The 15959-nt window shown below is 47.1% G+C and overlaps 1 protein-coding gene across 5 annotated transcripts in view; it reads left to right on the top strand.

Moving 5' to 3' along the window:
• SMOX (spermine oxidase) overlaps nt 1-15502 on the top strand; it is a 35531-nt gene extending 20029 nt beyond the window's left edge. The window contains exons 2-8 of one of the 5 annotated variants that reach the window (XM_010836467.1): nt 2127-2360; nt 5929-6155; nt 10671-10844; nt 11412-11766; nt 12442-12602; nt 14493-14582; nt 15027-15490. In XM_010836467.1, coding sequence (XP_010834769.1) covers nt 2153-2360; nt 5929-6155; nt 10671-10844; nt 11412-11766; nt 12442-12602; nt 14493-14582; nt 15027-15164 — 1353 coding nt within the window. In that variant the 5' untranslated portion in view covers nt 2127-2152 and the 3' untranslated portion in view covers nt 15165-15490. Of the gene's footprint in view, nt 1-2126; nt 2361-5928; nt 6156-10670; nt 10845-11006; nt 11767-12441; nt 12603-14328; nt 14583-15026 lie in introns of those variants that run through there. The other 4 variants (XM_010836464.1, XM_010836465.1, XM_010836468.1 and 1 more) reach the window with 4 other exon arrangements.
• The last annotated feature ends 457 nt before the right edge of the window (nt 15503-15959 follow it).

Below are 15959 nucleotides of genomic sequence, written 5' to 3'. Positions count from 1 at the left end.
GCGGAACCGAACATCACTGGGGTGGGGGTGGGCGAGACCGTAACCGCACAAGGAAGAATGTGGAAGCCGGGATACAGGTTCTCCTAGGAGGAGGGGAGCCCCTGCCTCTGAAGGTCTCCGTGTCTCGGGCGCCACCTTCCGGCCACCTTCCGCCACCTTCCGGTGCCTGACTCCACCGAGTCGGGCAGCATAGGGATGGGAGGTGGGGTGCGGTTTGGAGAGAGTTTGGGGGCAGGAATGGGGTGACACTCCTGTCCGTGCCCAGGTGTGACATAGGCAGGTAGAGTGGGACGAGGAGTTCAAGGAGCAGCTTCTCAGCCTGAGCATATTTATATTTAGAAAAAAAACTCTTTTAAAATCTGTGATAAATGTTAGAGGTGGGATGGAAACAAGCTGTCAGACCTTGAAGTGTGGGAAGAAGGTTGTTAGTGCACAGCTTTTATTTTTTACAGTGAGCCAGGAATGAGGTGTTTATGCATATATATATATATATATAGTGGCACTAACCACCATTCATAGAAAGATGCATTTCCTTCCAGACCAGAAAGTTCCCTTCTGACCCTTTCACTCATTCCCCTCCTCTCAATCTCTCTTCTGTCATCTTTTTACTGCTTCATGAATTTCACATAAATAGAGTCATACAATATGGTGCTCTTTTGTCTCTGGCTTCTTTTGTCAATGTAATGTTGTTGAGAGTAGTTTGGTTCTGTTTATTACTGAAGAATAGTACCTTGTATGAATACACTACAAATAGCACAATATATTTATCTATTCTGTTGATGTGCCTTTGGGATATTTGTTTTTGGTTATCATGAAGAAAGTTGTCCTGAACATTCTAGTGTATCTATTTGGTGGAGTATACCCTGTTTCTCTTGGGTGTTTTCTTAGGACTGGAATTGCTGTGTCATAGGAAGGGTTTTTCTTAGCTTTATTAGATTTATATGCCCCCTGTCCATTGCCCAGCAGCTACTTTCCACTCATGAATTCATTTCCCTGTTGTTAGGTCTTGAATACTATGGATAGTATGGATAACTAGACGGTATGCAACTTCTGCCTCTGAAAACTTAGCAAAGGCAGCTTGGGTCAGGAAGGAAGTGGGGACAAGATCAGAGCTGAGTGGCCCCTTGGGATGGCCCAAAGATACCTTCAAGCCCTTGTAGTCACTCTGGGAATAGAAGGGCAACCTCTCAGCCCTGGGGCCAGATTCAGGGACCCCTTGGGCCTCTCATCAGCTCCCTAGACTGGCGTCTCTGAGCAAGCTGGCTTAGTGTAACTGTCAATTTGATGTCTGGCCTCTGGTGCCACAGGTCCTCATGGTCCACTGTTTCCTGGGCTCTTTGCTGCTTTGTGGTGACTGAGGGGCTGAGTGGCCTGGGACAAAAAACCGGAGACCTACCCGGAATAGCAGAGGTTCATCCAATACCAGCCTCGTGGCACTTTCTTGGGGGAAGGTGGGACTGTGTCCTGCCCACCAAATTACCACCTCGTTTAGGCTCTGAAAGACTAACAGAAAGCAAAAGGAGAAGAGGAGACAGTGGAAGGGAGAGTGAGGGCCAGGGAAGGGCCAGGCCAGGGAGGGAGAGCAGAGGGTCTGGTGCAGTGGGTCCAAGTATCCTGGGGCTGGTTCCAGCACCCTGAGGTCTGTTCAGCATCCTGGGGTCCATGTGAGCATCCTGAGGTTGGTGTGAGCTGGACCACAGCAGTGATGCTGGGCTGTGCTGGGTTGTGCTGGTCTGGGGTCAGCAGCACCAGGGTCAGTTTCTCCTGCTTTTGACCTTCTTGATCATCCTCTTTCTTGTTGACTCTTGTCTCATCCTTGAGGAAGAAGCAGTACCTAGTTGATTGGGGGTGGGATTGATGGATTTCAGGGGTTTGGGATGGGCTCTCAGCTCTCCTGTTTGCTGATGAGGGCCCACAGTACATAACCTCCTTCCTATTTCCTTCCTTATGGCTCCGTCTTTTCCTCTCTCCCCACATCCTTTGGAGGTGGCTCTTCTTGTCCGGATCCTCAGAAGAGAATGAGAGGGCTCAAGGTCCCCCCTTGAGGGCAGAGACTGAGAGCATCTCTTGGGGCAGGTGGGAAGTGAAGGCAGAGCAGGTGAGCTGTGACCCCCTCCCCGCTTCAGGTTCCTAGGAGGCGAGCGTGGACGGTATGCAAAGTTGTGAATCCAGTGGTGACAGTGCGGATGACCCTCTCAGTCGTGGCCTGCGGAGAAGGGGACAGCCTCGTGTGGTGGTGATCGGTGCTGGCTTGGCTGGCCTGGCTGCGGCCAAAGCACTTCTGGAGCAGGGCTTTACAGATGTCACTGTGCTTGAGGCGTCCAGCCGCATCGGGGGCCGCGTACAGAGTGTGAAACTTGGTAAGTGCCTCATTCACCGCAGTCCAGTCATCTCCCAAGGTCACCTCTTGTCTCCTAGTGCCCTGGCCTAGCCTGAGATCTTGTTATTTTAGCTTTTTCCCAGGGTTTAGTGTTCTGTCGTGCATGCGGCCTGGGCCTTTTCCAGAAACTTCCTTTGCCCCCTCAGCACCCTTCTGAGGTGTGCAGAATGGGGAGTCTGGCCTCTGTTTTTGGAACAAAAGCTAGGGTTCACAGTGTTTAGGTGGGAGAGGACACCCAGAACCAAACTTTGTAGTGGGTAGACTGGTTTCTATTTCACAAGAAGGGGAATTGTACAAGTCTTTATTAGTTGGTAACTTTTGAATATGATTTAGTATACCATTACTAAGAGCTAGCCCTGGGGCAATAGGAGCTCAGCACAGTGTGGAGGTGGAAGAAGACTTTGGGCCTCCTTGTGAGTGGTGGGCAGGTCTTAGGATTGTCTGGGAAGAGGATCTGTGTAGGTTTCAGAGTATTAAGGCTTCTGGAGAAAGCAACCAGTTAAGAGATACACCCAAGAGTGGGCAGATTTTGCCAGGGGTCCTAGAGGGTGGGGGAGAGCCTGAAATGCAGCCAGAGGTCAGGGTTCCCTAGCCAAGGGGTCTGACAATGAAAATGGCCCAGTGGGACTACCCATGGTGGCCTGGCGTATGTGGGTTACACTGACCCTCCATGGGATTTTGTGTCCATTGTTACTTGGGCTGCAAGGCCACGCAGATTCTGTGTATTTACTTTTGATGAATGGGGCAATTGGTTCAGAAAAGTAGGTGGTCAGGCTTAGAACAAGCAGAGGTTGAGGAGACATGGGAAACTTTCATGTTTTAAAAAACTCTGATCACAGTAAAAGTCTTCCTTAGAGCATTTCCTGGAAGGTATATGCGAAGTTATGTCTGTTTTCCCTGGCAGACACAGGAGTATGTGTTGGCAGTGAGGATGAAAGTGCGTCCCAAGGCACACGGAAACCTGAGGACAGTCAGCTGGGGGAAGCCTGGAGACTCTGCTCAACACCTGATTGGCTGGCTAGGAGCCTTAGGGATTGGCTGGCTAGGAGCTTTAGGGATGGGATGGCTCCATTTGTGGTTCTCAAGTCTTGATGAGACATTCAGGGTCTGACATAAAAGCGGAAGATGGGAGGACAAATGGCCCAGTCTCAGTGGTAGTTGACACCTGAGATGTGCTTTGCAGGGAAGTTGATACAGGGAGCGAAGTGGAAGAGATAGGGCTACAGGAGGCTGAGGAGATGCATGTGGCTGGAAGCCTTCCTTGGAGGGGAGGGAGCTTGGGTGGGCCTTAGGTGATGATGGGAGTCGGATAGGTAGTCAAAAGAAGGAACGGATGATATACATGAGGAGTCAGATCAAGGCAGATTCTGCTAGAATATGGGAGAGCAAGTCCAGGCAAGCGCGTATGTGTTGTGTGTGCAGACACCTGGGGCTGAAAGCCCAGGCTGCAGTTGGACCTGCAGCAGTGTGAGATGCTAGCTGCGAATCCCGGTGGTAAGGGCAGCAGCGATGACCAGAAGCCCCAGGGACACTGTGGGCTAGTTGTGGAGATGGCGCCCAGTACCCTGTGGTTACAAGGACGACAGAGGTGAGAGGCCTGTGGGGGACGACAGGGAACATCCTAAGACTGAGCCTGCTCCGGGCCCCCCACCTCCTTGTAACGCTTGAGGGATAGGGTGGAACTCTGATGTTGCTAACCTTGAGCTGCTCACCTTATTCCTGCTTATGCCTGGATACCCCATGCCTGGAATGGCTGCCCAGTGACTATGACTTGGAACTCCCTGGTGTACCCTGGGAAGGGTCCATGATGCAAGCCCCTTTTGCTTCTTTTGGAAGCTCAAAAGAAGCAAAACAAAAACAAAAAAATACCTTTGGGAACTTGAGGCTCTAAAGGATAATTAGTGATAAATGTCCCCAGTGACCAGCCCCCCTCCCTGAACCCTGTGGAAGAAGGGCACTGGGTTTCCAGCTTTTCATGCCCTCTAGTCTGCCCGCTTTCCCTGGACAAAGGGACCCATACATTCCTGCCCCTGATTCCAGAGTCACCAGGAAGTTCTGCCTTACTGGCTGTGGTTTGAGGTTGATTGTTTTTTCTCTTGCTCTGTGTTTGGCGCATAGATGCATACAGGGCTACAGGGCTTTTTTTTTTTTTTTTTTTTTGAACTGATGGTTTAATTAGAAGCAGCCCAGGAAAGAGAAAGCACAGAAAAAGAGGAATGCCCAATTCCTGGGGTGAGGGGTGATTGTTGTCTGTTATGGTTTACAAGATAGCTATTGCTGCATAACAGAACAGCCTGAAATATTAGTGGCTTAAAACAACATTATTTTATTTGCTGATATTCTGTGGCTCCAGAAATCTGAGTTTCTCTTCATGGTGGTCACAGTCTAAGAGGGTGAGGCTAGAAGGCACAAGGTTTCTTGAGGCCTAGCCTCTGAAGCCACAGCATTGCTTTCATTGCATTCTATTAATCAAAGCAAGTCACAAGGCAAGCCCAGATTCAAGGGGTGAGGAAAGACTCCATCTTTTGATGGGAGGACTGACAAAGTCACATTGCAAAGGGCCATGTGTGTAAGGATAGGAGGAATTACTGTGTCCATCTTGGCAAAAAAGTTATCATACATGATGTCTTGAATCAGGCCTCCAAAAACAAAGCAAAACACAAAAAATGTTCCTCTATATTTTCCTTTCTTTGTTTCAACTTTCCTGGGAGCTAGGCAAGGGAGGAGACAACTGTATCACAGGCTCTGCAGCATAAGAAAAGGAAACTGAGCCCCAGAAGAGGAAATAGGCCCAGGCACGGTGGGAACTTGCCTCAGAGTATCTGGTCCCTTGGCTATGGATGGGGTGGTAAAATGAGCCACCAGCCTCATCCCAGTTTGGGCCCAAGATTTTCCCTTGCCCCAAACAATCTCTTAAGGTTTTGCCACCTATGCCATAGGATGAGAAAGCTTAGTTTTCTCCAGAAGTGTGTTTTAGACTGCCCTGGGGAGGAGTCTTCAAAACTGGAATGTTTCCCTCTTTCTTCTGCCCTAGACTGAGTTAGGAGTTGCCCATTTTCCATCTGGATGAGTGGTTTAGATTTCTGAACCACTGGATTTTGAGGAATTGGAATAAGGCCAAATGGGGACCTTGGGTCTGAAAGGCTGGGCCTCCTCACTGGGTATTTCAGGTACCTGTACCATGTGGTACCCTCTGGTACCGTAGAATTTCTCCTGAGAGGGAGGCATCAGTGAGGAGGGAGGGCCTATTGTCGGATGTTATCACAGAAGGAGAATCTTCTAATTCCAGTGAGGTGACTTGGTGTCGTCAGAGTCACTGAGGGTGGAAGTTACCTCATTTATAAAGCGGAATCCATTTTGTGCTGCATATGGTTTCTTACTGGGAGCTTTTCACTGAAGACTTTGGTTTGTTGCCAGAGGGGGGCCTAATCCCCTTCCTTGCCCTCTTGCTGGGGATGGAAGGATCCCCTTGGAGAAGGAAGATGAGGCAGTGTTCTGGCCCTCTTTGAAGAGTCCTTGCTGTGCTAAGAACCTGTTGTTGCCATCAGGACACGCTACCTTTGAGCTGGGAGCCACGTGGATCCATGGCTCCCACGGGAATCCTATCTATCATCTAGCAGAAGCCAACGGGCTCCTGGAAGAGACAACTGATGGAGAGCGCAGTGTGGGCCGCATCAGCCTCTACTCCAAGAATGGCGTGGCCTGCTACCTCACCAACCGTGGCTGCAGGATCCCCAAGGATGTGGTTGAGGAATTCAGTGATTTATACAACGAGGTGAGGTATTACGGGAATAGTTGAGCACAGGAGTGTGGGGGACAGGGAGCACACTGGTGTGTGTGTGTGTGTGTGTGTGTGTGTGTGTGATGGGGGTGGGGGCCTAGGCAACTTGCTAGGGTTTTCTGTGATCCTGGTCATGTCTGTACATTCTCTGGGCCCCAGTTTGAGGGTAGAATGAAGACAATGAGTAGAGAAGTACTAGGGAAGAGATTATTGATACTTATGATTAAATATTTCTGCAGAAAGTCCTTAAATATCTATCAGATTTGTTACTAGGTAAATGTGTATGATCATTGTTGTTAATGTTCTTAGGCATTTTTGTAAATGATAACTTAAAAAAAACCCTTATTTTCTAATTGTTCCTGGTATATAGAATTATAACTGATTTTTTAAAATTGAAGTATAGTTGATTTACAATATTATATTAGTTTCAGGTGTACAGCATAGTGATTCAACATTTTTATATATTATACTCCATTTAAAGTTATTACAAGATGATGGTTATATTTCCCTGTACTGTACAATATATAGTTGTTGCTTATTTATTTTTTATACATAGTAGTTTTTATCTCTTAATCCCATACCCCTGTTTTACCCTTCATTCCTTCCTTCTCTCCACTGGTAACCACTAGTTTGTCCTCTAGATCTGAGTCTATTTCTGTTTTGTTATGTTTGTTTGTTTTGTTTTTTAGATTTCACATATAAGTGATGATCAGAGTATTTGTCTTTCTCTGTCTCACTTATTTCAGTAAATATAATACCCTCTAGGTCCATGCATGTTGTTGAAAATTGCAGATTTTCATTCTTTTGTATGGCTGAGTAAAATTCCAATGTGTGTGTGTGTCTATATACATATATATAACAATATAGTTTATATCTATCTATCTAACATGTTTTGGAGAAGGCAATGGCAACCCACTCCAGTACTCTTGCCTGGAGAATCCCATGGATGGATGAGCCTGGTAGGCTGCAGTCCATGCGGTCGCTAGGAGTCAGACACGACTGAGCGACTTCACTTTCACTTTTCACTTTCATGCATTGGAGAAGGAGATGGCAACCCACTCCAGTGTTCTTGCCTGGAGAATCCCAGGGACGGGGGAGCCTGGTGGGCTGCCGTCTCTGGGGTCGCACAGAGTCGGACACAATTGAAGTGACTTAGCAGCAGCATCTAACATGTATATAAAACATGTGTATGTATACTACATATATAACTTATGTTTTATATCTATATCTATCTAACATCTTCTTTATACATTCGTCTGTTGATGGGCACATAGATTGTTCCCATAGGTTGGCTATTATAAATAATGTTGCAGTGAACTTTGGGATACAAGTATCTCTTCAAATTAATTTTTCTTTTTCTTTGGATATATACCCAGGAGTGGAATTGCTGGGTCATGTGATAGTTCTAGTTTTAATATTTTGAGGAACCTCCATATTTTCCATAGTGGCTGCATCAATTTACATTCCTGGCAACAGGGTAAAGGTTCCGTTTTCTCCATATGTTCACCAATGTTTGTTACTTGTGTTCTTTTTGATGATAGCTCTTCTGACAGGTGTGATATCTCATTGTCATTTTAAATTTCTCTGATGATTAACTATGTTGAGCATCTTTCATATGCCTGTTGGCCATCTGTATTTCTTCTTTGGAAAAATGTGTATTCAGGTCTTCTGCCCATTTTTTAATCAAGTTGATAGTTTTTTTTTTTTAATTGAGTTGTATGAGCAGTTTATGTATTTTGGATATTAGCCATTACTGGTCATATTATTTGCAAATGCATTCTTCCATTCAGTAGGTTGTCTTTTTGTTTTGTCAGTGATTCCCTTTGCTGTGCAAACATTTTTAGATTAAATTAAATTTGTTTTTGCTTTTGTCTCTTCTGCCTTAGGATTCTTCAATTTATGTGCTTCAATTTATGTCAAAGAGTGTTCTGCTGATGTTCTCTTCTAGGAGTTTCATTATTTCCATTGTTACATTTAGGTCTTTAGTCCATTTTGAGTTTATTTTTGTATATGGTGTGAGAAAATGTTTGAATTTCAGTCTTTCACTTATGGCTGTCCAGTTTCCCCAGCACCACTTGTTGAAGAAACTGTCTTTTTTTCCATATATATTCTGCCTCCTGTATCACAGAGTAATTGTGTGTGGGTTTGTGTCTGGCTCTCTGGTTTGTTCCATTGATCTGTGTGTCTGTTTTTGTGTCAGTACCATGCTGTTTTGATTACTGTAGCTTTGTAAGTCAGGGAATGTGCCCTTGTCTTATTTTGGCTTAAAAAAAAGTTAATATTTTTAGAAACTTTGCTGTGAACTGCAAAAAACAAGCAAGGTAACTTGTAGATCTTGCCTTCTGATAGCTTCCATTTATAGTGTAATGACCCTTCACTTTAGGTTAGTAAACTGGTCAACACTTACCTATTATACATTTTTTATGTCTCTTGGGCATAGGAAAGGAGAACTGACCCTTGCTTTGGGGTTGTCCCTGCTCAATGGAAGGCAGGAACACTCATTGTCTTATGTGTGTGCACTCATACAGTGTGTATGTACAATCCTATAGTGTTGTGTGTTCTCACTCAATATTAAGCAAGTAAGAATCAGCATTCTTGAAAGTAGACCTTCTTGGTGTACTGAGAATCAGTCATGTCCTGATTCCTATATTACTGTGAGTGCTTCAAGCATGGATGCCTCTTGAGAATGATGTTCAGGGTCCATGACTTACTTGTTCTTTTAAACGTTCCTGAAGGTAGATCATCATCAACTTCTGCTTGTGGGTCTGATTTTTGAAAGCCAAGAGTGTGAGTCATGGAAAGTAGGATAGATAAAGGTAGGTTATCATTGGAGAAGGAAATGGCCACCCACTCCAGTATTCTTGCCTGGAGAATTCCATGGACAAGGAGCCTGGTGGGCTACAGTCCATGGAGTCACAAAGAGTCAGACATGAGTGAGCGACTAACATTACATTATTATTATTATCATTCTAAGTCGTGCTGCTTTGAGTCAGAAGGAAAAGGTGTTAACCATGAGGTCAAGAGAGAGATTTCCTTATATAGCTGTTAGACAGTGCTGGAGGCCATTCTGAAGAGGTGTGCTCTAAGCATGTGAAGCCTTGCCTGAGGGTGGCTTCGTAATAAATATGTAGCCTCCCTCCCAAGGCGATGACTTTGAAGGGCTACTCATTTGAATGTCTTATATTTGTTAACGAATAGATGAGTTTGTTCGGTAGTTATCATATAGAGTTTAATCTCTGGAGCAAGATTGCCTTGACTCAAGTACCAGTTCTGCCATTCATATAGAATGGTACATACTTGTATATTCATGAGATAGTTATTGAGACTCTCTGAGCTTTACTTTCCTCATCTGTAAAACAGACACAGTTATACCTACTTCATAGTGTTATGAAGGATAAGTGAGATCCCAGTGAAAAGTGCTTAATGAGAAATGGGGTGAATATTGTTAGCTCTTACAGACCCATCCCATTTCCCTTGGGTCACATTAGGAAGATGTTGTTTAACCTAGGACAGGAGACCACCCACATGGCAAATGCATGTTCAATTATGGCAGTCCTAGTCAGTGGTTGACACAAAGAATCATGCAAATCTGTTAGTCCTCAGCTGGGCATTTTGGCCTTTAGTTAACATAAACTGATTGGCTGGCTACTCTGTTGCTTATCACCAAGGGGAAAAATCTAAGGGGGAGGAGGCAAGTTGAAAGCCTGACTCCTTGGCAATGGTACTAGGTGAGGAATTTGCTGAGGACTTCAGTTAAAGCCAAACACCCAGCATCTTGTGACTGTTGGGAGAAGAAAAAGGAATAATTTAACTTGCTTTCTTCTTTATATTCAAAGAAAAGTTTAATTTATGTTTCTCTCTTATGTGGAGGCTTTTCCCTTGAGGGAGTAATAGGGGTTGGGCCATACCACCTTTCTTCCTCAGCAGTCCTAGAGCTGAGTTGCAGGGTAGACACATTCCTGTCAATGTACGGGCCCCTTTTGCTCTTTCCCCTGCAAAACACCAGTCAGGACACAGCTCCATGCTGCCTTCCTGGGAGAGGGTGAAGCAGATACACTTGGACAGGAATGTCAGGGGAGAGTCTGTGCATTTGGTTCTTGAATAAGAGTTATCTGTGTAGACGTGGGTTCTTTAGTGGGCGGTATGCTTGGCTATGTGGAGCACTTGAAAGGGCAGTTCCTTTCCCACACACTGTACGGGCACCAGACATTTCACTTTGTTCTAAGCAGGGGTTCAGTAAGAGAGCTTCTGGGGCCCATCCCACCTCCTGTGTCTGGAGGCAAGGAAGCTGACTGCCCAGGTTCAGTTTGCCATCCCCAAACCTCCATTTTGTTGGTGCAGCCTCAGTACAAAACTGAGTACCGCATTAATTCTCCAAGGAAGAGGTGCCATGGGCTCAGCATATCTGGGAACACTTTGGAGATGGTGAGTATTGAGTTAGAACCCTTAGGTCTGAGATGGAGGTGGGACGAGTGAATGTGTTTTCAGTCTCCTGGGATCTCTTTGCAGGTCTATAACTTGACCCAGGAGTTCTTCCGGCATGGTAAACCAGTTAACGCTGAGAGTCAGAACAGCGTGGGGGTGTTCACCCGAGAGGAGGTGCGCAACCGCATCAGGGATGACCCTGATGATCCAGAGGCCACCAAGCGCCTGAAGCTCGCCATGATCCAGCAGTACCTGAAGGTATCTTTGCCATCTCGGAGCTCTGTTGAGTACAAATGCCAGAATGAGAAAGACTGACCCTGGGGAAGTTGGGTCCGAGGAGGGCAGCACTGCCCTAAAGTCCTGCTTCTATCCCTGCCCAGCCTTGGCGGTCACCTGGCTCCCCTCTGGCTCTTCCCACAGGTGGAAAGCTGTGAGAGTAGCTCGCACAGCATGGATGAGGTGTCCCTGAGCGCCTTTGGGGAATGGACTGAGATTCCTGGTGCCCACCACGTCATCCCCTCGGGCTTCATGCGGGTTGTGGAGCTGCTGGCTGAGGGCATCCCAGCCCACGTCATCCAGCTGGGGAAACCCGTCCGTTGTGTTCACTGGGACCAGGCCTCATCCCGCCCTCGGGGCCCTGAGATTGAGCCCCGGGATGAGGGTGACCATAATCATGATGCTGGGGAGGGCAGTCAGGGTGGAGAGGAGCCCCGGGAGGAGAGGCAGGATGAGGATGAGCAGTGGCCAGTGGTGGTGGAGTGCGAGGACTGTGAGGTGATCCCGGCAGACCACGTGATCGTGACCGTGTCACTGGGCGTGCTCAAGAGGCAGCATGCCAGCTTCTTTCGGCCAGGCCTGCCCGCCGAGAAGGTGGCTGCCATCCACCGACTGGGCATCGGCACCACTGACAAGATCTTTCTAGAATTCGAGGAGCCCTTCTGGGGCCCCGAGTGCAACAGCCTACGGTTTGTGTGGGAGGACGAGGCGGAGAGCTGCACGCTCACCTACCCGCCCGAGCTTTGGTACCGCAAGATCTGTGGCTTTGATGTCCTCTATCCGCCTGAGCGATACGGCCATGTGCTGAGTGGCTGGATCTGTGGGGAGGAGGCCCTTGTCATGGAGAAGTGTGATGACGAGGCAGTGGCCGAGATCTGCACAGAGATGCTGCGGCAGTTCACAGGTGCGTCCCTGTCCTTGTCTCGCCGCCGGCTCAATAGGCCTCGCTCTGTCTGTCCTCCTCCTCTAGCCCCTCTGAGTCTCCTGAACCAGTACTAGCATCCTCATCCCCAGGTTGTGAAACTGAGGGGGCGCACCCCTTGGGAGAGATGCTGTAGGACACTGTGTCTTGGCTTTGGCCTCCTAAATTGCAAGCTCTCTCCATTTGGAATTTGAGACACTCAAGATCACAGGCTCTTTGTTTCTTCTCTGTTTCTAAGGCTGATGGTGAAAAACTCAGATATCACCCCAACTCAGATTCCCCACTTCCTAGTCATGTTGTCTTGCTAAGAGATGGACTTGTGGTTGTTTTGTCTGATTTTTGTTCAAACATCTTTCCTGCACTATCCCAGAAGAGCCCCACAAGAACCCCTGAAATTGGAATGGGGAACATGATTATCTGGGATGTTTTTCAGATAGGAAAATTAAGGCCCACGGAGAGGAGCTGTTTTTCTTGGGGAGAAAAACAAGGAGACATTGAGGGGTATACAGCTTGAACCCCAGCCTCCCTCCCTCCCTTCTTTGTGCCTGGCCTTCCTGGAGCCCCCGAGATACAATGGGAGTTGTCTGCTCAGGAGTGTCTTCTGTGTGCAGCCATTTCTTATCCTCCTTCCCCTTGGCTCTTCTCACTCCCCAACAGGGAACCCCAATATCCCAAAGCCTCGGCGAATCCTGCGTTCAGCCTGGGGCAGCAACCCCTACTTCCGGGGATCCTATTCATACACACAGGTGGGCTCAAGTGGGGCAGATGTGGAGAAGCTGGCCAAGCCCCTGCCATACACGGAGAGCTCCAAGACAGCGGTGAGTGTGGGTGTGCTGGGTACGTGAGGGGCTGCGGGGTGAGGGGTCTTTGAGGGGTGGGTGTTGTGTATGTGTGTTTGGTCCAGGGGAGGAGTGCCAAGGTAAGATAGGTGGAGTAGCTCCTGTAATGATGGAGAAAACAAGAAAAAGTACACTTAACATCTGGAAGAACAAACAGGGTCAAACTAGGATATCTTAAATGCTTTCTTGAGGTTATAAAAACTGAGCCTTTTAATTCTGTGCTGTTCAATATGGTCGCTGTTAGCCACATTTAATTTAATTAAAATCTAAAGTAATAAATACAACATTTTGTTCCTCAGTTGCATTAGCCAGATTTCAAGTTTGAGAGCCACCTGTTGCTCATCAGAGTGGCCACATTAGAGGCCACATTAGTAGCCTCATTAGGTTGCCACGTTAGAGTGTGTCATTAAGGAGCATTTCTGTCATTGTGGAAAGTTCTGTTGGGCAGCACTGACCCAGTATGTTTTGCTTATTTCCCCCAGTGTATTTTAGGAAATAAAATACTGACCTTCCCCCAAACTATAGTAACTATATAGTAAAACACACAGAAAAATAATAAATTGAAATTATCTCTATATATTTCTGCTCCTATAAAGTAGATTTTGAGTTCCCCCCACCAAGCATACCCATACAATAAATGTTAAAACCCCAACAAAATTATATTTAAAATAATTCTCTGGTGTAATTGATGAGGAAGATTGCAGTTAAGCAATGTGTTGTGTGTGTCCTAGCTGTGCTCAGGAAAGGCTACTGTTATAGCCATCCTCCTTCTCTCGTCCCCTGCGTCAGTTAGGACTAGCGCATATAACAAAAAGCAAAACAAACTGGTTTAAACAAGACAGAAGTTTACTTAGGTCACACAAAAGGAAATCCGGAGGTAGATATTGAGGCCCAGTACCAGTAGAACCTGGCTCCATCTTCCAGGCCACCTTGTGATCCAAGAGGGCCGTGGAGGTTGCTTCTTTCGTTCTCATGTCTGTGACAGGCTGATGAGTGAAAGAAGGGAACCCTTGAGAAGAGTCAGTGTCCCTAAGCAATAGTGCACTTGAAGTTGATTGGCTAGAACGTAGTCACATGACTCTACCAGCTGCTAGAGAGACTGGGATACATTTTTTTTTTCCCTGGAGGGCAGTGGTGGTGGTGGTTTGGTCGCTAAGTCGTGTCCAACTCTTGCGACCCCATGGACTGTAGTCTGCCAGGCTCTTCTGTCCATGGACCCAGTTAAATGTCAGGATTTTTGTTACTGAGGAGAAAGAGAAAAGATGTGGAGTAGGCAGCTTGCCCTCTGCCACAATATGTGCCTCCCTTTCAGCTTAACCACCTCTGTAGGCTTTTTATTGGTGGGTTAAAACCTCACTACTCAAGGTGGGTGGTCCATGGACCAGCAGCACTGGCACCATGTGGGAGCATATTAGACATAAGACTTGCAGCCCACCCCAGACCTGATGAATGAAAACCTCATTCTACAAGGTCCCCGACTGGTACCTTACACATTCAGTTTGAGGTATTTTGGAATAAAATCCAAACTCAAGCTTGGAATGCAAGCATTTGTTCTATGCTTGGACCCCACCTAAACAGCCTGCTTTCTTGATGTTAAGCTTGGCTCTGCCAAAATTTTCACCATCTCCTAGACAAGGCCTAGGAGATGCATTTGCCCCCATTTTTCCTTCTTCCTGAAACATCCTTTGCCTGTTTATTTATCCAGCATCTTCTGAGAAGAAGCCCAAAGGTCCTGTCCTCTGGGAAGCTTTGTGTGATCTCCCTGACAGAGGGCCTCTTTTCTGGGCTCTCAGCACCTCGCCCAAACACCCATCACGTCACGTATGATGCCATTTAGTAATTGGGTTTCGTGTCTGGCTTCCCCACCAGCAAGGAAGCTCCTCAAAGCAGCTGCCTGGTCACCTTTTATCTTCCAAGTGCCCAGAACAGTCCCTGGAACCTAGTAGGGGCTCCATAAAGGTTTGTTAAATTACTGCCTAACTTTATTGAGTTCTTATATTCTTTCAGGTTCTGAGTTCTTTAGATACATTATTTCACTTAATCCTTACAATCACCCTCAGAAGTAGATGGTATAAACTCATTTTGGAGATGAAGAAATCAAAGCTTAGGGAGGTTAAATCATTCCCCAAGTTCACTAGTAAGAGGCAGTGTGAATTTCTGAAATTGTAGAGCCAGGACTCACAAAAACCTCAGAGCAAAAAGGACTGAGGCCCGGATGTTTGGGGAAGAAGCAGGGGAAGATGGGCAGGTGGGATGGGCAGCTCCTCCTCCTATGGAAATAACAATACCTGCATCTGAGATGCCCGCCTATTCCTTTCTAACTTGTAGTATGGATGGGGGTTCTGGGGCAGACAGGTAGCTTTTCTTGCTCCTCCATCTTCACTTCCCTGTCCCCCTGCCCAGCCTATGCAGGTGCTGTTCTCAGGTGAGGCCACCCATCGCAAGTACTATTCCACCACCCATGGTGCTCTGCTCTCTGGCCAGCGTGAGGCTGCCCGTCTCATTGAGATGTACCGAGACCTCTTCCAGCAGGGGACCTGAGTGCCTCGTTGCTGCCGAGCGTGTTCCTTAAAGAACCACTAACTCGTGACTGCCAGCCCTGCCCCTTGCTGCTGTGTACTCCTCATTTCCGAGTCCTCTGTAGAATGGATTTGTATCTTTTGTAGAGCTAGACATCTAACTGGCTTCAGACCTGGCCCTGTAGCTTCTTCTTTTCTCCTTCCTGGGTGGTGACCAGGGTGGGGTCCATTGATTTACCTCTGTGCTCTGATCTCTGACCTCCCTATGCTTCCCCTCATCTCTAACCTTGTTATTGTAAGTGCCTTCAATACTTTGCATTTTGGGATAATAAAAGAGGCTTGCCCTTCCTGTGCTCCTCAGCTTCTCTCTTCCATTTTTCTTAGCCTTGTGTGTGTGTGTGTGTGTGCATGTATGTACATGTGTGTGTATGTATGTCTTTGTGTGTTTGTCATATCTTCTTCGAGGGGATAATGGGGCCAGCTGTGGTCTGGTTATACCCCCAGAAAGGAAGATGCCTGCCTTTAGTGGAAGGGGCATCCTCTCACCCCAGTCTGTTTGTGATTGTTTCCCTTCCTGCCAGTGAGACTCCTTAGGAGTAAGAGCCCCTCATAACCCAGCCCCAACTCCTTCAAGATAGGCCTGGGTCTGCCTGCTGGCCTTTTGTTGGACTTCTCAGAGCCTGATTGGGTAACATAGCCACATGGAGTGAAGGTGAGTTTTATGGGAGGGGACACCTGTTGTGGCTCCATGCCAAGCTCAGATGTGTTAATTATTAATCAATGTCATCTGGCCAGAAGGCCCTGGTTCTGCCCTTGG

This window comes from Bison bison, unplaced genomic scaffold (genome assembly GCF_000754665.1).
Source record: "Bison bison bison isolate TAMUID 2011002044 unplaced genomic scaffold, Bison_UMD1.0 scf7180017864063, whole genome shotgun sequence".
NCBI classification, from domain to species: Eukaryota; Metazoa; Chordata; class Mammalia; order Artiodactyla; family Bovidae; genus Bison; species Bison bison.
This window is presented reverse-complemented; position numbering and strand designations above follow the sequence as displayed.